Source organism: Delphinus delphis, chromosome 5, assembly GCF_949987515.2.
Source record: "Delphinus delphis chromosome 5, mDelDel1.2, whole genome shotgun sequence".
Classification (NCBI taxonomy): Eukaryota; Metazoa; Chordata; class Mammalia; order Artiodactyla; family Delphinidae; genus Delphinus; species Delphinus delphis.
In genome coordinates, this window is record NC_082687.1 from 114,898,109 (window position 1) to 114,925,163 (window position 27,055).

The 27,055-nt window shown below is 38.4% G+C and overlaps 1 protein-coding gene across 1 annotated transcript; it reads right to left on the reverse strand.

Annotated features, from left to right (window-relative positions):
* Positions 1 to 22,723: 22,723 nt before the first annotated feature.
* Positions 22,724 to 24,292, reverse strand: LOC132426321 (syncytin-1-like). The gene has a single exon (XM_060013194.1). The coding sequence runs from the start codon at positions 24,290 to 24,292 to the stop codon at positions 22,724 to 22,726; it is 1,569 nt and encodes a 522-aa protein (XP_059869177.1).
* Positions 24,293 to 27,055: the final 2,763 nt, after the last annotated feature.

Sequence of the window (27,055 nt, forward strand, 5' to 3'; positions counted from 1 at the left end):
AAGCATTAAATATGCAAAAACACATAACAAAATTGATAGTAAGCCATAGCTTGCCAACCTCTAATCTAAATAAATAGAATAGAGAGACATTACATATTCAAAAATTGGGATACTTAACATTGTTAAGATGAAATTTTCCTCAAATTGATAGAGTCTACACAATCCCTATTAAAGTTTCAGCAGAGTTATTTTTTGCAGAAATCTACAATCTGATCCTAAAACCAAAATGATGGCCAATTGACTTTTGACACAGTTGCTGAGGCAATTCAATGTGGGAAAGATAGTTATTTCACAAATGGTAGAGTTTTGTGGGTCAATTGGACATCATATATGTAAATAAGTAAATACATAAATAAAATATAATTTAGACCTTTACCTCACATCATACATAAATATTAACTAAAAGTGGATCATATACCTAAAATGTAAAAGCTATAACTTTAGAAATTCTAGAATAAATCATAGGAAGAAATCTTTGTAACTTGGGTTAAACAAATAGTTCTTAACTCATAAAAGGAATTTTGATCAATTGTTTTTCATCTAAATTTAAAAAGTATATGCCTTAATAGACACAATTAGAGGAACGAGAAGACAAGTCACTGACCTGAAAATCATATCTGTTAAAGGACTGTATCTAAAGCATTTAAAGAATATATCCAACTCAGATCATAAAAAAAAGATCAAATAAAAATTTGCGAGATATTTGAATTAACATTTCACCAAATAAATTTGAATGACTAATCAGCATATGGAAAGAAGCTTAGCGTTTTTAGTAATTAGATAATTACAACTTAAAACCGTAATGAGACTCTACTTCACTCTCTGTAGAATGGCAATACTAAAAAGACAGATAATAACTAGTATTGGCCAGGATGTGAAGAAACTGGAACCCTCCTACAATGCTGGAGGAAATGTAAAATGACACCAGCTCTGGAAAATATTTTGGCAGTTTCTTAAAAAGTTAAATATAAACTTACCCTAAGATCCAGCTATTTCACTCCTAGGAGTCTACCTGTGAAAAATCAAAACTCATGTGCACACAAAGAGTTGTACACTAATTTAACTAATGTGATATTCATAATAACTAATATTTTAAAACAATCCAAATGCCTATTTAGTGGTGAATGGATAAATAAAAGATGGTATATATGTAAAATGTGATACCATTCGGCAATATTAAAATTGTTTAAACTACTGAAAGAAGCTGCAAAATGGATGAATCTCAAAAACATTGTGCTAAGTGAAAGATTCTAGACACAAAAACTACACATTGTATAATTCCATATATATGATATATCCTGAAAAGTCAATTTTATAGAGATAGCAAGCAGATTAGTAACTCCCTGTGACTGGTGCTAGGAACAGGGGTGGATTGCAAAAGGAAATACGAATTTATTTTGGGCAGATGGAAATATTCTAATATATATTGTGTTGAGGGTTTCACGACACCATATATAATAGAAAAATCATTGAATGTTATGCTATGTTACTTATGCCTACATAAACCTTTTAAAATAATGAGATTAACAGATGTATAGACAAATAGATAATCAAAACAGTAGAGAATACCTAATAAATGCCTAGGTATTTGAACATATAATGTATGAAATAGGTGATATTTTAATTTAGAGGGAAATAAAGGTTATATTAAAAATAACTGACAAAACTCTAAAAACCTTTAAAAATAATTGTAAACTCACTATTTTTCTTACTATACAAAAATAATCTTGAAAATTAACTATAGTAAAAATCCTAAGAAAATATTTTAAATATTAAATTAAAATATGGGTAAACATTTCTAGACAAAAGGCCCAGATTATAAAACAATTAATATATTTAATAATACAGTTAATATTTGGATATGGTCAAAATAACCTAAAAGGCAAGAAATATTGGGAAAATAATAATATACATATAAGGGATAAAGGGTTAATTGAGTATACACTGATGATACAAAGGCCAGAAGCCAAAAGAAAAATGAACAATTCTTAGATTAACTTTTAAATGGTCATAAAACTTATGAAAACATATTTAACTTTCTGAGAAGTTCAGATAAAATGCAAACCATAGCATTAATTTAATACTACTTTAAATATTTTGAAAAATATTTTTTTTTTTTGCGGTACGCGGGCCTCTCACTGCTGTGGGCTCTCCCGTTGCGGAGCACAGGCTCCGGACGCGCAGGCTCAGCGGCCATGGCTCACGGGCCCAGCCGCTCCACGGCATGCGGGATCCTCCCGGACTGGGGCATGAACCCGTGTCCCCTGCATCGGCAGGCGGACTCTCAACCACTGCACCACCAGGGAAGCCCTGAAACATATTTTTAAAGTGATAATATATAATATTGTTGGCATTGCTCGAGTAAAAGTAAATTATGACAGATGCTTGAAAATCTATACCTATTAAATTTTGAAAAGGAAATATATCCTATGATCCCCAAAGTCCTCATCTCTGAAACATTAACATAGAATTGAAAGAAAAAGCACATAAATGGAAACATATTTAATCTAGCTTTGTTCAGAGTGGCAAAAGGAAAGAAAGTGAATGCCTGCCATTAAGAAAATGGTTGCGTGAAATTTTGAACATCCTGCTGTGCTCGTCGTGTGCCTGTTTTTCTGCTCAAATCCATCGCCTACATATTCCCTTGTTGTAATCTGTATTACAGAGGATACAACTCTAAAGCATATTTTCCCAGCACTCACCAAGTGGCTTCTGGTGAAGTTTTGCCTCTGAGAGCACTTGCAGGAAATAGGAGTGCAGGAGGTGAAGAGATTGGGTTTCTCCCCCCCTTCTTTCTGCTGCAGGCACTGGTTCTGGCAGTGACATCCTCTCCAGAGTTTGAGCTCTTAACAAACAGCTTCTGACTCCTGGGCTCTGTTCCTCACCTTCTCTCTTTTTTCTTTTTGTGATGAAACATTTAAGGTCTAGTCTCTTAGCAAGTTTCAAGTATGTAATACAGTGTTGCTAGCTATAATTCAATTAAAAATGGTCAAAGGAACAGAATAGACATTCTTCCAAAGAAGAAATACAAGTGGCTAATGGGTACATGAAAAAATGCTCAACATCACTAATCATCAGGGAAATGCAAGTTAATACCACAGGGAGATATCACCTCACATCTGTTAGAGTGAATATTAAAAAGACAAAAGATATCAAGTGTTGACAACGACAAGATGTAGAGACAGGGAACCTTCACCTTCTCTTCTACCTACCCCACAGCTCTACTTAGGGCATTGGCTTCTTGCTATGGCTGATCAAAGTGTTGCCTCACTGTCACCTTATGTCTTTTTACCCATTTCCAACACTTAAAAAATAGTTCCCCACATTAAACTTTCACTGCTTGGCTTGGGCTTTGTTTCCTCAAAATGAGCAGGTATTATTAACTTTCTACATTTTATAGGTGAGAACATGGTAACTTAGAAAAGTTCATTTGTCCTAGGTCTTATAGCTTGGATTAAAACATATTCTAACGCTAATGCCTGTTCCTGGGTTGACAAATATCTGTGCCCTTTTTATGAAACAGATATGGAATTCTCCTTGTCAAAGTTCTTTAAAGACTGCATGAGAAGGAAAGTAATAAAGAGAAGTCTACTTTCTAAATCATATGGAAGCGCATATAGTGGTTAAGCTTCAGTGCTTTTAACTGTGAATTATAACATATATCTGTTTGGATGATCTTGTTTTCCAAAGAAAACGTTTATAAGATTCAAGGATCATATGGGTGGGATCAGGGGAGGTGGGAGGGAGGTCCCAGAGGGAGGGGATATATGTATACATATAGCTGATTCACTTCAAAGTACAGCAGAAACTCACACAACATTGTAAAGCAATTTTACTCCAATTAAAAAAAAATAAATTACAATATCAAAAAAAAAGTTAGGGACATAAACATGTAATCAGAAAAAACATAATGGATAAATGTAGAAAGTGAAGAGTAAGCTGCCATGTCTTGACTATCTTTTAACTTTTTTGCAATGACATGTAAAAAAAATTGAATTATACTGTAACCTGAAATACCTATTTCAATAATAAAAACCATACCATGTGAATTCACAAGTTCATTTACGAACTGTAAAGTGTAAAATAGTACATTTTAAAACCTCATGATCTATGAATAATAGGTACAACTTTATATGTTTTGGTGGGGGTCATGGATCTAAAAACTCTTACAGGTTCTATGATGTTCCTAAAAAGTCTTCTATTTTAAACACATTGTTCTTTTTTTGACATCAGACTTAACTGATTCATATAAACTCTTCCTATATCATTACTCAGGACTATTCTAGAGGTAGTGGGACTGAAGATAATTTCTACAGAAATAGCAAATGCAAAAATAAACTACAAGTAGAAAGACTTTATAGAGACACCTGCATTTGAGGTAATGGTACATCATTCAAATGCTGAGACCATAGGAGAGATGCAAGAAATAATGGTGGAGAGACCGGTGGTGGACAGATTATATAGGCCATGCTGAGAAGATTGTATTTTATGATGGGAATTTATTGAAAGATTTCTTTCTAAAAATGATATAACTGAATTTGTGCTTTATAATGATCACTCTCGAAGAACTGGAGAGGTCTGAATAGAAATGAGTTAGACTAGAAGCAGATATTTGTCCATGTGAGAAATGATGGGGGCCAAAATTAAAGCAGTTCCAGTATGAATGGGGAGATGCCAAGGGATATGAGAGAAGTTAAGGCCCTTTTTGATGATTGGATATTTAGAATGAAGAAGTATTGAACCAAATTTCACAGTATTTCTGAATAGTGAAAATAACTAGTGGTGATAAACTTAAATGAGATAAACATATACAAGATATAAATCTGGGACCAAATTAATGAATTATATATGGGCATGTGGCCTCGAGATGCTGTATTTTACTCTTCTAAGTGTTAAATCCATATTTCCTTGGCTATGCAAACAAATATTTACTTCATTCAGGTTAGTCAGTTACATGGGAAAAAAATGGCATGAACTGGTGTTATTAGCGTTTGTATTTTGCCAGCATATTACAATTTGTTGGTATATCAAGCCACAGACATAGACCATTCTAATGATTAATTGCGCAATGGGCTTGTTACTCATCATAAGGCATAGGGCTATGAAAATGTCCAAGTGACCTGCTTGGGCCAATACAAGAATTTTTGTAGATTCTTTTACACACATGACCAATCATTGAAGAGCTAGATAAATTTCTGAAAGATGGAAATATTTTATTGTGTCATAGAACATGTATAGACATGCTTTTTTCAAACTCACTCATGTACATATAAAATGTGTATCTCCCCTCGTAAGAATCTTACTAAAAGAAAAATTTCTGTAAATAAAACTAAGCATTTAAAATATTAAATAAAAGGACAATGTATCTGGGTTGTGGCATTAAGAGACAAACTTTTAAAATATATTTCTTTGTTTTATATTTTGCTTAAATAGTCACATGTAATTTTTAAAGTCAAAAACCAAATAAAACAAATGAAAATATTAAAGTATTTGAAAAATACACTATCCCCAGTAATTTCTTAATGAGTATAAATAAAAATATCTATAATAAAGGATTAATATATTTAAGGTCACAAGCAATAAGACAAAACATTTTATTTAATGGATAGAGGCTGGCATTATTTCTCTCTGATATTATTTTACATATTGGTTTATTAGAGGTTTTCATATTATTAGATCTGAGTAATAGATCCATCAGAGAACATAGCATTTTATTCATACATATACATTTATGTTTAAATCCTACTAAAAAAGGACGTAGCATGATTATACATAGTCGATTTTCAAATGTGACATACTGATTTTGTAGGCAATTCAAAAATAGCACTTATAAAAGTGTTTCAGGCAATAGCAAACTAAATTGATTTTGAGGGAAACCATTCAGAAAAATAATTACAATTTTTATGATTTCCTGATGTGCTTTGGCGAAGATACATTTCATTTATTCATATTAACTACATATGGATGTTTACAGTTTGCTTCATTTATACTAATCAAATGTTTAACCCTCATAATTTTAATAAGTAGAGGGGAACTTGCTGCTTTTCTAGTTTGTTGTATACCTGTTGACATACTTCATTATTAGCTTCTAATATGTTTTGATTTTGAATAGCTGTGAAACTCATTTGAATAAGTTCATTATTTTGCTGCCAGAAGAAACAAACTTTAATTTAATTAGAGGTCATTGAGCTTCCAGATTGAGTTAATTAAAGATCTAATCAAGCCTCCTGGGTATAAGTAGTTTGTCAGTTGGGAAAAATCATCACAAGGCAAAACTCTAAAATCTACAGTAAGATTAATAATTTTTTCTACTAAAACTGTATTTCTAGGCTCCTCTCAGCTCCAGAATCCCCTTCAATATTGAATAATGAATGTCAAGCAACTTCTATCTGAATACTTTGCTCTATGCCTAACAAATACATCATTACGAAGTCTTCCAAATGTAAGCAAGATTTAGGTCTTAAATGGAAGAAATGATTAAAAACTACACCAGACAGATGTTACGTTACAGAGTCTCTGAGCATTCTTATGTTTCCTGAGAATAAAACTGTATCAATTTAATTAATACTATCAATTATTAAAATGATAATATACAAATGTGTAATAGCTCTATTTAAGTACCATCTTATTTTCTCTTCAATTCTGTTTACTGGACTTAAATGCAGTGTCTTGATATGAGTTGACATAGGGCTCATCTTAATTCATAAATCCAAAAAGTAATATGAGGATTGCTGAAAGGGTTCCTGAAGAACAATGAAATTATATTTCAAATGATTATGGGATTTTCAGAATCCCAGGGGTAAGCTGACATGGACATTAAATTTAAATTAAATTTTTAAAAGAGAGTAAGTAAAAATCAATTTATGACTATTGGGTGCAAATATTTCAATTATTAGCCAACGAGTGTCTCCATCACTTTGCTACTTACTGATAAAACATTAATCATACTGCAAATAAATAATTTCATAAAAGCAAAATCTATATAGTATTTATATATATGTTATATATGTATATATATGCATATATATGATCAATAAATTTACTGTCCTAGCAATAGTATTCAATAAATTGTTTTTATCAATTGTAGTTCAAACTATTTTTTTAAATAAAAGAAATATTAAGTTCTAGAAGTGAAAAAAAAAGGACAATAAGGCTAGAAAAATAAAAGAACATGTCAGTGTAGGGACGTAGTATACCTTAATGCGTAAAGGCACAGGCTTTCAAGTCATCCATGCATTTATCAGAAAAGGGATTTTGGGGAAATGACTTATCCACACGCAACATGAGCATTCTCCCTTGCAAAAGGAGCAAGTTCTCTTCCTCATCAAGTTATTTTAATGACTAAATGAAATAATGAGTGCAGCTAGTGCTCAATAATATTAGATCTTACATTGTTAGGATTTTGTAAAATCCATGGACAAAAAGTCAGTCACAAATGCTCAGGGGTTATGAAATAGCAGAGTACACATGCTTTTATAAAGATACAAAGACATAACTATTTTGCAAATAGACACATTCATAGAACACCCAAAAAAAGGGATAATGATCATAATTCCAGACAAATTACAAATAATTCTATAATTTTTTTATTGTATACAAGTGATGTAGACACCATCAGTCCATCATTTTTATTATGTTAACATTAAATGTCAAAATGTAAATTTCTATATTATGTGGTTATATTTTTAATGTGAATTAAATAAAAATGGAGATCATAATAGACTGCTTTAAGCCATGGAGATGCAAATAAAAATATTTTCTGGAAATTAATATAAACCAGAAGTAGTTATTATATTTATTATTACATTTATTAATATAAACTCAGAAATAATTATGTTAGTTAAAGTTAGCTATTTTCCCCCAAAAGTTTCAGGACTGAGAATGAATGCTTAACATATCAACTGTAATTACACACAAACATACACTCACCACACACAGAGACACACACATCACACATTAATTATTGATAACCTCTCTTTCTCTTATCCTCCTTTCCTCAGTCTGTGTTTTGGATGCTTATTTAAATATATAGCTCAACCATTTGTCCTACTCTAAATACAATCTCTCTATAGGTAAATTAATTTTTTTTAATTAAAGAAACAATGTAGAAAATAATTACAATTGTTACTATTTATGAATACAAACTCCATGACACTTCATCTTAGGAAAATTCGTTGGCTATAAATTCTGCTAGCATCAATAGTGTGATATGGCCAACAATATAGTTCCATTTTGCTCTCCTGTCCTTTTGTTCTTGTCTTACATCTTATTTCTGTACACATTACATTTTATTCCTACATTATAAATTCTATACTACATTGTTTACTTTGCTGTAAAAAGAGGTTGAAAATGATAAAAATCCTTCTATACAATAAAATACTGTTTAAAATGTATAATTTGATGTTTTGATATATGTGTATACTCATGAAACAATCATCAATTCAGATGACAAAACTTTTCATCAGCTCCAAAATTTCCTTAAGCCCCTTTATAATCCATGTATTCCTCCATATTCATCCCTATAGGTTAATTTCCATTTGCTCAAATTTTATATAACTATAGTCATACAGTCTGTATTCTTTTCTGCTGGCTTCTTTCACTCAGCATACTTTTTTTTTTTTTTAATATTCACCCATGTTCTTGAACGTAGCAGTAGTTCATTTCTTTTATTGCTGAATAATACTCAGTCATACAGGTATACCCCATGTTGTTTATCTATGTACCTATTGATGAACATCTCGATTATTTTTAGGTTTTGACTCTTAACAAGAAAAGCTAATATGAGCATTTGTGTACTAGTTTTATTTTGGACTACGGCTTCATTTTTCTTTCTTTCTGAGCATAAATGCCTCAGAGTAGAATTGCTTGCTGACATCTAAGTGTATGTTAAACTTTACAAGAATTTACCAGATTGCTTTCCAAGGTTGTTCCATTTTACAGCAATGTATGAGGGTTCCAGTTTCTACAAATCCCTGTTAACTCATGCTATCATCAGTCTTTTTTACTTTAGCCATATAGTGTGTGTGTAGTGCTTTGTGTGTGTGTGTGTGTGTGTGTGTGTGTGTGTGTGTGTGTGTGTAGTGCTTTTATGTTGTGGTTTTAATTTGTTATTTCCTAATTACTAATAGTATCAGACATTTTCTTAATTTGCTTATTTTTCATCCATTGTCAGATATATTATTTGCAAACATTTTCTCCCTCTCTGAGGCTTGTTTTCTATGTCTTTCTTATCTCTTTAGAGATGCAAAAGCTTTGAATTTGAGGCAGTCCAATGTATTATTTTGGGCGTTTTTAATGGATTATTTTGATTTTGCTTATAAAACTCTATGCCTAACCCAAGAACTAAAAGATTTTCTCCTATTTTTGCTGCTTAAATTTGTATAGTCTTTATAACTTAACTCTTACATTAGGTCTATTATCCATTTTGAGTAAATTTCAGTTTTGTATAAAATGTGAAATATGAATAGTATGTTTTCATATGTAAGCAAATTGCAGCAGTTAGCTGTCAATAAATGATACACAACTAAGATAACATGAATTTGAAGCAGGCATAATTTCTAAAGTAATAAAGATCTGAATATTATTAAGTTTTATACTACTTCAGTCATAGTTCTGAGTAAAGCCTGTTGCTACATGTATTGAAGATAAAATTAATGAGCAAACAATTTTATATGAGTATGTGTGGGTGTGTAAATAAATATATATTTATATATGTGTTTATATGTGTGTTGTATGTATATCTATATATATGCAGTTACAGAATGTCTAGGACAAATGAAACATTAACTAAAGAATTCAGATGAAACAACAGAAACTTCAATTCACTGGTCCATTTGTTATATGCCCTTGACACTTGGTTAAAATTTAGATTTTGCTTCATGTGAATTAAGATAATTAATTCTTTTAAATTGATATATTCATGTTACAGAGAGCCATTACATTTTCTAGATTTAAAAAAAGTCATGTAGAATATTTTATATTATATATATATATATATATATATAATTATTTTTTTTTTTTGCGGTATGCGGGCCTCTCACTGTTGTGGCCTCTCCCATGGTGGAGCACAGGCTCTGGACGTGCAGGCTCAGCGGCCATGGCTCACGGGCCCAGCCGTTCCGCGGCATGTGGGATCTTCCCGCACCGGGGCACGAACCCGTGTCCCCTGCATCGGCAGGCGGACTCTCCACCACTGCGCCACCAGGGAAGCCCTATATAATATTTTAAAACAGCATAACGTTTGATTACACAGGCTCAAATAACTTGGATTTTATATTTGCCTTTTTAAATGTTTCAAATATATATGACATTTGAAAATATAATTCAATGAGTAATGAATTATTACATATTTAAATAGAATCATCATGCATCAAACTGTCAGCTGCATCTACTTTAAGAGGGAAAATTCTTTGCAAACTGAATATACTTTTAGTCTGATAATTAGTATCAGTATGTGACACTTGAATTATTAGAAACTCATTAGACTTTCAAAAATACCTTTGCTTAATTGTGATTGATACCGTATCAGTAGGCACACATCAAACACATAAAGGAAATTGCTTCTGCTAAGTATCACTGTTAATTGGACAGCCTGTTTTAGATGAATTGTGATGATGAACTAAAAAGAAGAAAAGATCAACAGAGAGCTTGGTAAGTAAATGAGTAAATGCAACATCATTCTTCAAATCATAGCATTGCCGACACTATCAAAATCACAAGTGTTGAAATGTTTAGCATTAAAGAAGAGAAACTAATTTTTTACAATGTAATTGATGCTATTAAATCGACAAAACAGCATTTTGTTGAGGATGTACGGGCAGAGTGCAGGGACATGGCAGGAAAGGAGGAAAAAGCCAAATGTTGATAGCTTAAGCCATGCAGCATGGATTACTTAAGAAAAAAATTCCTTTTTATTTTGTGAAATACCAACATATTTCAGTGATAAATAAAATCATCAGTCAGAAAAGATGATGTAGTTAGCTCTAAATGATTTGACTGAGCTCTTTTTAAACATTTATTTGTCATGTATAAATCATTTACATTTTCAAAATGCATATTCTTGACTTTTTATAGGCAACAATTAAAATATGTTCAGAGGGTTAAATTGTAGTGGGAATGATCTAGGAGAAGCAGCAGTGAGTGGTGGCTTGAAGCGAGATCTTAGTTCCCTGCCCAAGAATTGAACCTGGGTAGCCTGGATGAAAACCAGGAATCCTAGCCACTAGTCCACCAGGGGCTAGAGGCTAGAAGCAAAATTTCCCTGGCCCTTGCCCCCAATGAAAAATGCATTTCTAAAGGAGGCACAGACTATAAAAACAGGTTCAAGTTTATTATTAGAGACACAGTACAAGTGGGAGAGCACACAGAGAAACAGTTTGTAGACAGAAGCAAAGCTGAGATACACACCCAGGAAGAAAGGATGTGGGCATCCTCCCTAGGAGAGCTGTAAAGAGGCAGTTAAATCATTTATACAAGGCAGTTCTTCTGGGTCTTTGTTTACCTTTGACCAATTATCTGGTTTCTTCTTCCATACCTGACCTGCCCTAGGGCCCTCCCCAACATGCATGCCCAACTTTTTTTCCAAGATGGATTCCAGCCCAGAGGCCTATGGGGGGCCTTGACATCACCTTAATGGGGTAGTGCTTCCTCTGCACATGTGCAGTGTCTCCCTTGCCCCCAAAATGGGGAATATGGGACCTCTTGATCTTTTACTCAAACAGGGTTTAGCCCCTCTCTGTCCCTGCCATGACTGTTAAAGTGTCCACAAGAAGCAACGTCCAGCTATTTACCCTGTTCCTGTTGTTATTTCCATCTCGAAGTGCAAATAGAAGGCCGATTAAATATCTAGCCTAGAGTCCACCTGCCTCCTTCCTCAGGAAATGTAAACAGGAGGCCAGTTGTAAATGCCTAGCCTGGAACCCATCTATCTCCTGCCTCAGGAAGCGGGACAATCCTTCACTTAGCTTCTAATTGTTTCCTCAGTCTCACTGTTAGCAAATCATGGCTCTAGTTTCAAGAGTTTCCTTTCTAAAGGTAGGACTTTAATATATGCTAAAATAACACCTTAGTGTTATGCACTCTGACAGGCTCTTAGCTTTTGTACAAATAATTGATCTTTTAGGTTAATGATCTCCAAACCATCAGTAGAGCAAATTTGAGCATATAATCCAGCAGACAAACCATCAAGCCATAAAGTCTTATTTTAAATTGATAAACATCAATTTAAACCATAAACATCATGGGACTCTTACACTGCCATCAGGCTATTTTACCACATTTACCTTTGCTTTTACTTTCTCAGTCTTCTAAATATTTTGCGTCATGCCTCTTGGCAAAATTTCAAGATCTTATGACTCTGATGCCCTGTCCACAATCAAAGCTGATGCTGTTGCTTCCTACTTACCTGAGGGAACTAGGGCAATTAGAAAAGAACTTGCATAAACTCACATCTCCTTTACTCACTACCAGCATCTGTACGTATGGTTCTCTGCCTCCAAACCTCTTGGCCATACATCAATTTTCTATGTTCCCACAGTAAACAATCCTTCCACTTGTGCACTGCATCTTATACCTTCTATTCTAGCTAAGGACATTACTAGAAATACTCTTTTTCTTTGTAATGTTTTGTTAAAAACTAGGCTTGATATATTGGCTAATAAGAACTGAGATAAGTAGGTCTTTAGTGTGAGGTTTTGTTAGTGCAAGTTTGTGTGCCCGATGCACAGTGAGGCCAAACAAACCAAAATGTTGGAGTTTGGAGCAGAGAAAGGTTCATTGCAGGGCCATGAAAGGAGACGTGTGGTTCACGCCCTGAAAAGCCCTGAACTCCCCAAAGGGTTTTGGCAAAGCATTTTTAAAAGCCAGATGAGGGGGGCGGTGGTCACAGGGTATGCGTGATCACCTCGTGCACGATTCTCTGATTGGCTGATGGTGAGGGAGCAGAGTAGTGTCACAGGGGTTAACTTTATCAGTCCTTAGGCTCCAGAAGGCCTGGGGCTGTGTGCTCATGGTCATCAAGTAGTTAATATTTTCCATTTGCTGGTTTTTTTTTCACAGCTGTAAAACATCTCAGGAAATGTGCATCAGATACTGTTGTACTTCAGAGAGGAGCTAAAGCAGAGGATATGGGGGACGGCCTGACCCGGGAAGGCCCCATAGGGTCCTGCTTGGTTACAGTTTTATGCTAATAAAGTTGGGCTGTATTTGACATTTGCTGTAACTGTACATGCCAGAGCCTTCAGTTTCCTCCTGCGTCCTTACTGCTACTGTTGTTTTTGAGTTCCCTAAGAATACATTAAATACAATTTGTGGCTTGCAGCTCTTCCAGCTGTAATCCACTTTCCTACTGGAGTGCTGTTGATGTTATGATAAGGTATGGGGAAAGGAAAGAGTTATCTAATCTTATGATTAAATCTGAGTCTTTTAAGGTTGAGAACCTGTGTCTCTCAGTTGAGACCTTCACGAATGTTTCTAAAACTCCCCCTTTGGTGAGACTGGAAGCCTAATATAGGGAAATGGAGTTCAGGAAAAGTGGGATACTGCTCAGATAAAGGCTTCTTCTAGAGAGTAAGATTTTCGTATTAAAAAAAAATGCAGGGGCTTCCCTGGTGGCGCCGTGGTTGAGAGTCCGCCTGCTGATGCAGGGGACACGGGTTCGTACCCCGGTCCGGGAAGATCCCACATGCCGCGGAGCGGCTGGGCCCTTGAGCCATGGCCGCTGAGCCTGCGCTCCGCAACGGGAGAGGCCACAACAGTGAGAAGCCCGTGTACCGCAAAAAAAAAAAAAAAAAAAAATTTTTGCATTTTTTCAAAATGCAAAAGATTCATGTTTCAAAAGGATTATTTTTTCTCTCCCCTTGCCAGATACAGGAAGAGATCTTTTTTGGCTCTTCACTGTGTGAACCCTTTGGGGCTCCTGAAGGTAAAACTCATGGAATCACAGGGTTAACCCCTTGGACTGTGACACTCAAGAGTCTTGAGTCTTTGTCTTACACACTAGTTCACATTTAGCCTCCCACAGTTCAGGAAAATTATCATTTTCGTGTTCCCACCAGCGTGTGGTTTCACTGGCTTCTGTTCTAGGGAAACATCTCAGTTAGAACTGGATTTGCCCAGCTCTCCAGATTTCAGGGTAGTCCTTTACCTTGTGGCCTCAGTTCTCTGATGATTCCAAGAGAAGTTGTTGATTTTTAGGTTGACCTTTTTCTTGCAAGGGCAGGGTGATGATCACCAAGTATTTTTCCTGTCAGAGCAGACACTGAAGCCTCTCTTCTTTATATCATCAGTTTTTCCTTTCTCCTGAGGCATCTCCATTAGCATACAAATATGCTGTCAGTGCTACCTTTTAATAAAACAGTCAGCTGAATCATGTTGCTCTCCCCTTTTGTGTTAGTTTCCTTGGGTTAACTTAAAAATTTACAAGACTGAGTGGCTTAAAACAATAAAATTTACTTCTCACAGTTTTGGGGATGAGTCCAAAATCCTGTTGTGGGTAAGGGCCACAATGCTTCTGAAGGTGCTAGGGAAGGATCTGTTCCATGCCTCTCTCCTAGGTGGTGGGAATGTAAAATAGTACAGCCCCTTTGGAAAGCAATTGGGTAGTTTCTTAAAAATTAAGACACAAATTTACCAGATGACTAAGCAATTCCACTCCTAGGTATTTACTCAAGAAAAATAAAAGCCTATGTCCACACAAAGATACATATATGAATGCTTATAGTAGCGTTATTCATAATAGACAAAATATGGAAAAATGCAAATGTTTATCAAATGGTGAATGATTAAACAAAATGTGGTATACCTGTTATCAAATGGGGTCCCTCTGCTCGCCACTTACAAAATCAATTATATACTCACAAATGTTGATAGTAAAGGAAAGGTGCCTTTAATCAGAATACCAGCAATTTGGGGAGATGGTGGACTCAACATCCCCCCAAAACCACCTCCATTCTGCTTGGTCATGGAATTTTAAAGGGAAGGAGGGAAGCAATCTCAGTTACTTATTGTGATAGGGGGTCAAAGTGGTTGCCATCCCCCCATTGCATACGGGCTCATGGACTTCTTATGATCTTCCTCTAGATATTATCTTGTTCACACAGTTTGTTCAGGAGATTACTGAACGGGAAGGTAGGAAAGAGGTATGGTCATCTGTTAATTACTTGTTCTTCATTTCTACCACTTTGATCTATGGAAAGAACCAACAAGTTAGACAAGGTATTGTATGACTAGAAGATTTGAAAGGTGTGCTTGTGCCTGAGATTAGTAGAGCGTGGGGGTGCCTGGTTTAAAAGTTAGCTACAATAATAGAGCTTTACTAAAGTGGCCAGAAAAGGCATTTCCTGCTAACGGAGGTTTCCCACAAAGAGCTGCTTACATACCCATACCATGGAATACTGTTTTACATTAAAAAAGAATGAAATAATTTTGCATGCTATAATATTGATGACCCTCAAAATACCTGAAATGAAAGAAGTCAGATAGAAAATACTGCATTTTGCATTTTGTACAATTGCCTTATGTAAAACTGCTAGAGAAAGAAAACCTATAGAAAGAAAACATAAAGTAGATTTATGTTTGCCTTAGGCGGGGGTAGGAAAATGGAATGGCTGCATGTAAACACAAATATTCTTTTTTGACGCCACAGAAATGTTCTAAAATTGTTTTTTTGTGTGTGTAGTTTACACAAAACTACATATTTACTAAAAGTTATTGAATCGTGTACTTGAAAAAGATTGAATTTTATTTAAAATTTTATGTCAATAAAGTGGTTTAAAAAAAAAAGGATCTTACCTCCCCACCATTAGCCTAATGGACACACACTATTCCTCTTATTTTGAGTATTTTTTTACAGTATTTATTGTACTCCAAAATATTACATAATTTTATGTAATAAAATTTATCAGATTATTTGTTCCCTCAGAATGTAAAGGGCAAAGATCTTTACAAGTTTTGATCTGTATCCTAAGGCAAGAAGAGTGGTAGCACATCAATTAATATTTTTAATGAATTAATAAATACATTCTACTTAAAAATGATACAGGGCCACTACTCAACTATGTTATTATATATCCAACAATTTAAATTTAAGATGATGCAATAGAAATAAGTACAACATAGATATTCTAATATTTTAATTGTCACAAATGCAAAATACTTATCTTTAAGCTTTGTTAAATTTCTGCAGTATTTCAGGTAAGTTATTTGACCTAAAATTATTATTTTTCTGCTTACTCTTTTAATTAGTTTTACGGTTTATTCATTCAAAGATGCAATGTAAATTTATACTCATACTGTTAGGAAATTACTTTGTGTGAATCTTCCTTATTTCAATAGCTAGATTATATGATTCCTAAGGGTATGAGAAGTTTTCTATACTTCTATATAAATATTGTTCAGATAAACTAAATAGACTGCCAGATATTTCTCCAGCAAAGATAGGTTTATTCAAGATCAGCAGAGAATTGCAATTCAGGGTCTGCAACCATGGCAAGCCACATACAAATTCCTACATGGCAAGGGAAGGAGAACACTTTTATGGAGGGAAAGGAAGTTGGGAGGGCTACAGTAAACAAAGAGTTAATAGCTTGTTATTGGCTGAGTCCCTTCCAGGGAAGAAGAGGAGTCTTTCTTCTTCCTGTTGGGCTAAGCTATCATCACAGGATATGAGAGCTCCCATTCTGGTCTCCCAACTTTATTTATTTGAGGTTTTTGTGTATTAATTTTTTACATTTCCCTCTTTTGATCAAGATCTTTCCTTGAAAGCATTATTGATCCAAAGTCAGGTTTTCTAGTTTCAGTTGCTTTTTGTCCCTCAGTGTCAAGAAGAACTTTTCCTCAGTGTGTGTCTCATGTTGGAGGGAAAGTGTACAGATGAGAATTTGAGGTCACATTTGAGGGAAAAGGAAGGGTAGGAGAGAGAACTCTCAGATACTTTTTATCTAACATCTGTATGCTATCAAGGACATAGACATGGAGATCTTCTGAAGTAGTATGTCATCACCAAAGGTTTAGTGACAAGCTTCCAACAGGCCTGGTCCAGATATGTTGGGAAAACTGTCTCATCAGATGTTGTCTACTTGAATTCTGGAAAATCTTTACTTTCAGGTCACCAGATAATACGCAGTTCTAGCTAAGGTTTGTTGCTTTATTTAGGTGTGTCATGTGGATCCAGGAATTTATTCCTTAGAGTTTGGTGGCAGAAATGTTCGTTAGCAGTACCTGATAGGGGCCTCTATAGTGAGGGTGAAGAGAGTTTTTCTGGAGGTGTCTTTTTCAATAAACAAAATCTCCAGGTTGCAAGGTGTGATGCCTAAAGTCTTTGTTTCCCAAGGGCACACTGTGAAAAGATTGCTCTACTAAAACACGGTTATTTCTAATAGAAGCAATCAAGCCTTTGGAATATTCAAGTATATTTCCTTTTATCAGTTGTGGTTCAAAAGAAGCAGGAACCAAGTGCATTGGGTGTTCTGCAACTATCTCAAAGGTTGAGAGTTTATGAAGTACAAAAGGAGTGGGTCTAAGATTTAGAAAGACTGACAGCAGTGCTTTTGTGCAAGGCATGTGGAGGAACTTTATAAATTTTCCCAGTTGAATCTTAATAATGCTATTAGTGTGTTCATCTAAACCAGAAGATTAGGATGATAAGCATAGTGAAAGTGTTGTAAAACCAGCCAAACAACACAAATTTGCCTGGCCAGTAAAATGAATTCCTCAATCACTATGAAGTTGGAGAGATGGTTCCTAGGTAGTGAATGATCTTTTCCAAAAAGACTTTAGTCATAGAAGAGACAGTAGCCTGTTTGCAAGGGAAGGCTTCAGTCCAGTGTGAAAACACATAAACCATGACAAAAACATAATGATAACATTTCTTCTGGAAATATCAGCAAGGTGATTTCCTTTAGCTTCCAGAGAATCAAGTTTTTAATGCCTTGGAATCTTATAATAGCTAAAGTGGCAGGCAAAAGTATTGCATCTAATAATTCTTGAACATAGGGGCTGTTTTAAATTTTATTTTCACTGAAAGTAAGGAAGACCTGTGGCTTCCACAGCATTCCAAAATCATGAGCTACTCCAAAAGCATATCTACTATCAAAATAAATATTGGCAGTTTTGTTCTTGGCTAAAGTACAAACCTGTGTAAGAGCATATAATTCAGCCTGTTGGACCAAAGTAGCCATAAAGATACTGGCTCGTCGACATCAAAAGGAGTTGCAATAATATACCCAACACACTATTTGCCATTGTCACCTTTTAAATAAGAACCATCAGCAAACCATGAGAAGTCAGAAATACCAAAGGAATTTCCTGTAGATCATCACAAGAGTCAGAAAGTTATCCATCAGCTTTAAGCAGTTGTGAAGGACTTCACCAGTGATAGAGAGGAAAAGAGTATCAGAGTTAAGGTTACTACAACATAAAAGAGTAATGTGAGGAGCAGTTAACAAAAGGAGTTTATAGTAGGTTGCGTGGCTGACTGAGAAATGTTCAGTGTAATGAGAATTCAGAAGAGCTTCTAATGCATGAGGTACAAAAATGGTTAAAGGGGTTCCCACAGTGATTTTCTTGATGATCTTAAATGGGCAATAGCCATAATAGTTTTAAGGTGAGGGGGTTATCCACATGCCATAAGGTTCAGTGGCTAGCTATAATATCTTATGGGTCCTTGTGTTTTGGGGTGAGTACCCCAAAGTTGTTCCTTTCTCTTTCATATACAAAAAGGAAAAACGAATCTGATAATTGGGATTCTTAATGGCAGGTAGATTCATCAAACTCTCCTTTAAGACCTTAAAGTTCATGTCATCTTGTTCTTCCCATAAATTGGGTTGGGGTTGTTTTCCTTTAGTAAAACAAACATATGAAGGTTTGGCCATAAAAGGGATATTTGGAATACAATTTTGACAGTAACTAACCAGCCCAAGAAAACGTCATGGCTGGTGCTTCGTTTTGGGTTTTGGAAAACTTAGGACACTAAGAAGTCTATCTGGATTTAGGTGTAAACCATGATTTGATACCAGTTGCTCTAAATATCAAACCTGGGTTTGGGCAAACTGCAACTCTTCTTTGGTGAACATATGTCCCTTTAAGACTGAAAGTTTTTGCAGGTGGATGCTGTCTTCCTGTGAGGAGGCTTGAGAAGGATAGTAAAGCAGCAAATCCTCCACATAATGCAACAGAGTAGAACCTCTAGGGAACTTTATATCATTCGATCAGCCTTCAGTATTTGTTAGAAATAAAAAGGACTGTCAATAAAACCCTGAGGCACTACTGTCCAGGTGAATTGTTTTTCTTCCCAAGTGAAGGCAAAAGGTATTGGCTAGCCTCCTCAACTAGAATAGTAAAGAATGCACTGCTAAATCAATTATAGTAAAGAATTTGTTTCTAATGGGAATGGATGTTGGTAATGTATGAAGGTTAGAAACAACAGTGTCTAGGAAAAATAATGTCATTTATTGCTCAGAGATCTTGGACAAATCTCCACACTTGGCCCTTAGGTTTTCTCACCAGTGAAATGGGAGTGTTACAGGGTCTAGTACAAGTGATTCTGAGGCCTTGAGCCTTAACATCTTCTATTACAGGATTTATGCTTTGAAGGAATTCTTTATTTATATGGTATTAACTAATCTGGAAAGAAATTTTGAAGGGTCTATTTGAATCTTGATGGGAGGTGTGCTGTGAATTTTGCCAACATCAGTTGGAGATTTTTTTTCCCATGAGGAAGATAGTAGCTGTTTCACTAGGGACAAATTATCAGTGTTTCCAGAATGAGCTGTAGTACTGTTAGAGATGAAACAAATAAAAAGATGTCAAAGGGTCATTTAATTCTCCTGGTTGATTACTTTGATGACTACTATCAAATTCTCAAATTATTCCACCATCTGGAGAAAGAGATTCTGGAATGACACTTCTCTAAGATGTCTTGGCCTAATAAATGGGTAAGGGCAGAGCAACTAAGGAGAAAAGGGTGGATATCTCTTAAAGAGCCTAAACAAAAGGGAATAGGTTCAGAGACTGGTTTATTAGAGGTCTCCACTATTTGAATCGTATTAGTACTCTGAGGCAAGGTTTGTTTTTTTGTTTTTTGTTTTTTGTAGTAGTGGGGTTGAGCACTGAGAGTGTGGATTTGGTGTTAGTTAGAAATAGAAGGGATTCATCTCCAATCTGGAGAACTGTTTCTCCAAGCTGATGAGGAAGGAGAATTGGAAAGAGCCTCTGTAGTTCCTTGGAGCCCTGTCATTGCGAGTTGGGAGGACATTGGGAAGTCTGGTTATTTAAGTGCCTAATGCGCTTAGATTTGTAATAATTTCATTTCCAATATCCTGGCTTTTGATAATAAAAGCTGAAACTAGGGGGTTTGGGTTTTATTTATAAGCCTTCATTTGCTGGACTTGAAGATTAAGAATTTCGGCAGTCTTCCTTGGAAGTCACTCATCTAGAGTACAGGAGAGCTGGTTTGCCAGATTAACTAAATCTGGATAGACATAGTTTCTCATTCCATCCCAGTCCTTTTTTTTACAAGAAGTGAAAGGTCCTGGTTCAACCTATTAGTAACCGTAGAATTAAGTTTCTCTAAGTGTAATCAACATCTGAAGGTAGATCAGAATTTTCTTTAAAAATAATTTGAAGTCAATTGTAATAGTCATGAACAGGTTCATCAGATTTTTGTTTGCAAACCTGAATTTTGTTCCAATCAACAGGCTTTGGAAAAGCTCTAGGAATTGCTTTGATGAAGTTGCCTAGCGATTACTCTAGTCTGATCATATAATAAGTTAGCACGCTGGTCTACCGCTTATAATTACAGAGACCTTTCAGGATTTTTCCCATTAGCAGTTTCATCCAGTGCTGGGCCTGGTCTTCTCTGGCAAGCACATGAACCAGCTGATATAAGTCATAGAAACTAGGTTGATAAGTTCAAATGATTATATTAAATTCCTCAGCAATTCTGTGAGCATCTTTTTTTTACTTTGGGGAAATCTTTGTCTATGGCTCACGGTTCAGCTTTCTACCAGGAAATGTAAAAAATTAGGGTTTAGCCTCTGGATCCTCAGAAGGCTTCATTTTTAAAGAGACAGATTCTGAAAAGTTCAGAGGAAAAAGGAGTGAGGAGAGTTTCAGAGAAAAGAGGAAGTTCAGCAAGGTGACTAGCGTGGGTGAAGTGAGGCTACAGGGGAGTCAGAAGTAGAGCCTGGGACAAAGAGCCAAGAAAGAAGAGCCTGAGGCCTTGGCTGCCATTTTCTCTTTCTTTTGTCATTTGTTTGACTCAGTTCATCTTAAAATCTTATTTTGCAGAAAGGCAATTTTAGACTCCTGATAACATTGTGAAGCCTCAAACTACCAGTGAAAATAGGCATTGCACTCAATTCTGGAAATGTCTGAGCTGTTGTAACACAATCCAGCTTTAAGGAAACTAAATGTGGGGATTTCAAAAGTTCCCCATAATGGCCATTGATATTCTAAATTGCCTTTGGTCAGGTCAATCCATTTAGTTAGAAATGCACATGAGAAAGGACCAAGGTGTTTAAGCATGAAATCTGCCAGAGTCCCTATGGGGTGGGTGCCCTCAAAATACTTAGATAATTTGGATCTCATTTCTCAGAGGTTTTTCTCTAGAGTAAAAGAACAATTTTCAAACAGTTTAAACATTTTACAGGGCAAACAGCTCAATACAAACAGCTTGCAAGCTAATAGCAGCCAGTTCTAAAGAAACAGCTTGGTCTTGAAGGAGCCAGGCCAAAGGCTTTTTTTCAGCCAGTTTCCAGAGAATAACTTATTCCACAGTAATACACCAAGGCTGAAAAACCAGCACAGGTTTAGTGAAGCAGGAATTCTGAAGGAATGGATCAAGTGCGTTTTCAGCTTCAGTTGAAACAGTCTTATTTAAAATCAGACTGAAGTGCCAAAGGAGTACGTGAATACAGAATTAGACCTTCACCTGAAAGACAAAACCTTAAAATAGATCTTGAAATGCCCAAGGTCGCGAGGCCCCTCCACAAGACCACCAGAGTCGAGAGTCAAAGCCAAACGGCAAGGGTCATTTATTGCAGGTTCGAACCTGGACCTCCGCGCACTCCTTGTTCGTGACGCTAAGAGGCCCTGGCGGAGTTTAGTACAGCTCTTTTATAGACCGGTACAAATATAGTCGCCGACTGGTTGACTTTTAAACAAAGACACTAGTCGCCGATTGGTTGACTTTTAAACAGAGACACTAGTCGCCGATTGGTTGACTTTTAAACAAAGACGCTAGTCGCCGATTGGTTGACTTTTAAACAGAGACACTAGTCGCCGTCTGATTGGTTGGACGGTTGCGGGGGGGGGGGTCAGCAGGCGTAATTACAGAAGCGAGAGCGGCTGGTTAAGTTTCGGTTTCCTGAGGTTTTGTTTCTTAATTAGAAATACTTAAGGCGGGGCCATGGTCGCAAAAAGAAATAGTGCAAACAGGAGGACTGATACAACCCTAGCAGTGCTGCGGCCTCCACCAGCCCAACGGCAGGGCGTCGGGAGGCTGTGCGCCCAACTTCAGGCGGCGCTCCCAAATGTGGCAAGCCCAGCGCCGCGCCCTGGAATGGTCCTTTTTTCGGCCCTCCCCCTCCGGAAAGAACAGAAAAGAAATTCCAGGAAAAGCACAAATTGAATGCAGGGCGTCAACTCAGTCCTATTCTCACCAAACTAGAACATAGCCCCCTCATTCCCCCCTTTCTCATGAACCAGAGGAGCCAATCTTGGGTCCTCAAGGCTCCGTTTCTTCAATTTCTGAGGCCTCGCAGGGCTGATATTGTGTTCTTAATATCATTAGCTGGACTGTATTTATTCTTTCGCGAACTAAATTCATGACTTTACTGAGTATACAGGGGCCTATAGTGAGGAGGAGAAGGAGGCATAGTAGAGGGCCCAGGATGGGGAGGAGGAAGGGGAGCATCCCATGAAATCCTGACCAAAGGGGATTATCCGCTAATTCTTGCCGGCGGCGAGCTAGGTCTTCCTGGAGCTGGTGGATCTTATTTCTTACAATGCCTGATTTATTTGCATAGAAACAACATTTTTCTTTTAGGGCGAGGCATATCCCACCCTGTTCAGCTGTCAGTAAGTCTAAGCCCCTCCTATTCTGTAGGACCACCTCGGCCAGCGAATCTAATTGGTCCTGTAAGTCCTGAATGGTCCCAGAGAGAGTTTCTACATCTTCTATTAATTGCCTAGACAGCTGACTATAGGAGTGAAGGGAGACCCCAAGACCTGTACTCCCTGTGGCCACAGCTCCTGTAATTCCTAATCCTACCAGGAGGGGTAGGACTGTAATGGCTCGTTTGGTTCTGCCTGCCCAGAGGTCAAAGCTGGGAATGGGCAACGGGGTGTCTCCCGAGATCAGGTCTACATTGGGGAGAAGGGTGGCCAGGGTGCAGACCCCTGTCCAATTCGGGGGTAAATAGGTGTATGCTAGGTTACTTCCACAGACAAAGACAGTGGTATTAAGACTACAGAGGGAGGAGTTCACGGGGATATATTGACTACATCCAGTGGATGAAAGGATTCCCAAGTCAATACTGGCGTTAGAGAGGGAATCGTTCTTGACAAAGCATGAGGTATTAAAGGTGGTTGAAAATTTTGAAAATTGTATGGGGAACGGCTCGGGGAGTGAAGTAGGGTTACATCGTTCGCTGATATTTAAATTGGCGAAGGTGGGGATGGCTATAGGGCGGGGCGGTCCTTGAGGAAGGCAGAGCCAGCAATCCTGTGCTAAGTTGGGGTTGGTGGTATTCAAAAGCGCAAAAGTAGCTTCTAGTATGGACATGGTCTGGGAGTCCAATTCAGAGGGATCGACCTTAGGGAGAATTAGGGGGTGGTAGCTGAGCTGTGGGTACAGATGCCGATAGGCCTCTTCTATTTGTCTTCGGGTTTCTATCTGGCGCACTGCGTCCTGGGGCCCCCCACCGTCTGACATATGTGTGGGGGCCCTGGTATTCCAGCATACCGGGGTCCCGGGGGTGCCAGTGCATCCAGCCTGAAGGTATTTATTATCATCACTAATGGTGGGGCTTTTATTATTCTGTAGTATGGCTGTGAAATAAGTCTTGTTATTGGCCCCTATACATTGCTGGTAAGAGGAATAGCACATGCTATGCATTGATTCCTGGAAGGTAGAACAGGGGCAAGTAGCTCGAGGGGGAAGTGGCTTAGGCTTATGGTAGCATTGCCAGTTTTGAGAGGCCCCGGTAACCCTATATTCCTGAACAAGATACGCAGTTATGCCCCCGCAGTCCTGCATATGAGTATACCCTCGGGGAACAACAGGAGTCTCCATAGTACCTCCCCTGCACTCGCACGGTGCACCATATAGTAGTTGTATTAAAGTATTCTTATTGGGGGGAGGGCCGAATCCTCCCCTCGTGGCCCGAGGGTTGAGGGTTAGGACTATCATTAGGGCTATCAGCAGTACCTTGGTCATCATGGGGGAGGGTACGGCGCAAAGTCAGTTTGAGGGGATTGTTCTTACTCCGGTCAACAGTCCAGGTGACGTCAGCTTTAGTGGACTTGATGAGGTCAGAAAATGGGTCCACCGGCTTGACGTGCGTGTGATGGATCCAGGCAGCTATGCTGTCCACCTTAATGGCTGTCGGCGTTGTCAGGATGATCTGGTAAGGTCCTTTCCACCTGGGTTCTAGGGTCTCTTGTCGATGGCGTTTGACAAGGACCCAGTCACCTGGCCGGAGCTGGTGTGGAGTAGGTGGGGGTCCTGTTGCATATAGCTCTTTTAGTTTGGGCCAGATTGTCTCGTGTATCCGCTGTAAGGCTTGGAGGGAAGACAGGAGATTATTTTCTGGGTCCAATTGGATAAGGTTAGTCTTTAGATTAGGGATGATAGGAGGAGGCCTACCATGCATTATTTCATAGGGAGTAAATCCTAGCTTATAGGGGGAATTTCGCACCCTAAACAGAGCATAGGGGAGTAGGACTACCCAGTTAGCGCCAGTCTCCATGGTCAATTTAGTCAAGGTCTCTTTTAGTGTTCTATTCATCCTTTCTATCTGTCCTGAACTCTGGGGGCGGTATGCACAATGTAATTTCCAATTAGCCCCAAGTATGGAAGCCAGATCCTGACTTACCTTAGAAACGAAGGCTGGCCCGTTGTCGGACCCTATCATAACTGGAAAGCCATACCTGGGCAGGATCTCTTCTAGTAGCTTCTTAGCTACTATTCGTGCAGTCTCATTCTTGGTTGGGAATGCCTCAGTCCAACCTGAAAAGGTATCTATAAACACCAGTAAATATTTATACCCATATTTGCCAGGCTTTACCTCCGTGAAGTCCACTTCCCAGTAGGCTCCAGGCTGGTTTCCTCTCTCCCGGATGCCAGTGGTTGGCGGGTGGGTGCTGGCATTATGGAGTTGGCAGACTGCACAGTCAGCAACCAGTCGTTCAGTCTTCTCGGAGACATTTTTAATTTTAAGTCCAGTCTGCCTGATGAGATCCTGTAGCCGTCGGGCGCCCAAGTGGGTGCTACGGTGGATCCGTTCAAGGACCAGGGTTCCTAGTCTCTCAGGAAGGAGGATATTGTTTTTAGCGTCCCGCCACCATCCGTCTCTAACCTGGGTTAGAGGAAGCTTGCTCATCCATCTGATGTCATCCTCCGAGTAGTCGGGTTGAGGCGGTAGTTCCCGGGGGCCTGGATCCGGCAGTTGCAGGGGAAGTAATGGTATTGGAGTGTGTGCCGCCTTTCGAGCCGTCTGGTCTGCCAAATTGTTGCCTCGGGTGACTGGATTCGTGGGTTTTTGATGCCCCGGGCAGTGTACAATGGCTAGCTTTTTGGGTTCCCATATGGCCGCTAGCAAGGCCAGGATTTCCTCTTTGTTCTTGATGTCTTTGCCCTCTGCTGTGAGTAGTCCCCGCTCTCGGTATATTGCCCCATGTATATGTGCGGTAGCGAAAGCATACCGGCTGTCTGTGTATATGGTAGCTTTTTGGCCTTTGCTCATCTTGAGAGCTTGGGTCAGGGCAATTAATTCAGCTTTTTGGGCTGAGGTCCCTGGGGGGAGAGTCTCTGCCCATATCACCTCAGTTTCTGATGTTACTGCTGCCCCCGCATACCTCTGACCTTGCTGGACAAAGCTGCTGCCGTCAGTGAACCATGTGACTTGTGCATCCGGTAGGGGCTGGTCACGTAGGTCTTCCCGAACCCCATGGATCTGGGCCAGTACCTCTGCACAGTCATGGAGTGGGGAGTCCAAATCTGGGTCAGGTAATAGGGAGGCAGGGTTTAATGCCCACGGCGGAGTGTAGCTGATTCTGAGGGGATTTAACAGTAGACCCTGGTAGTGGACCAATCGAGCATTGCTCATCCATCGGTCGGGAGGCTGTTTGAGAACCCCGTCGATGGCGTGGGGGGTGGTGACATGTAACTCCTGCCCCATAGTTAGTTTGTCAGCATCCTTTACCATTAGGGCCGTGGCGGCGATCATCCGGAGGCAAGGAGGCCAGCCGGCAGCCACTGGGTCCAATTTTTTTGATAGGTAAGCAACAGGCCGGGGCCAAGGACCGAGGGGCTGGGTCAACACGGCCTTAGCTATGCCTTTGCTTTCATCTACAAAGAGGTGGAAGGGCTTGGAGACATCAGGGAGACCCAGGGCGGGTGCGGACAGCAAGGCAGTTTTGATCTGCTGAAATGACTGCTCAGCCTCTTCTGTCCATTCAAAGGGCGTCTGCTCTTTGGTGGCTAGGTATAGCGGTTTGGCCATTTCAGCAAATTTGGGTATCCATAAACGGCAGAACCCAGCCGACCCCAAAAATTCCCTCACCTGTCGAGGCGTGGTGGGTCTGGGGATGCGGAGGACGGTTTCCTTCCGTGCATCTGTGAGCCATCGTTGCCCCCCTTTCAATAGGTATCCCAGGTAAGTTACCTCAGGCCTGCAGATCTGTGCTTTCTTGGCAGAGGCTCGGTATCCCAGGGTGCCGAGAGTCCGCAGGAGGTTTCTGGTTCCCTGCAGGCAGGCTTCAGCGGTCTCAGCAGCTATTAAGAGATCATCAACATACTGCAGAAGGGTTACATTGGGGTTTTGTCTCCGGTACT

Coding starts and splice junctions, on each gene's coding strand:
- LOC132426321 (XM_060013194.1), bottom strand. CDS start 24,292: ATGGAGACTCCTGTTGTTCCCCGAGGGTATACTCATATGCAGGACTGC.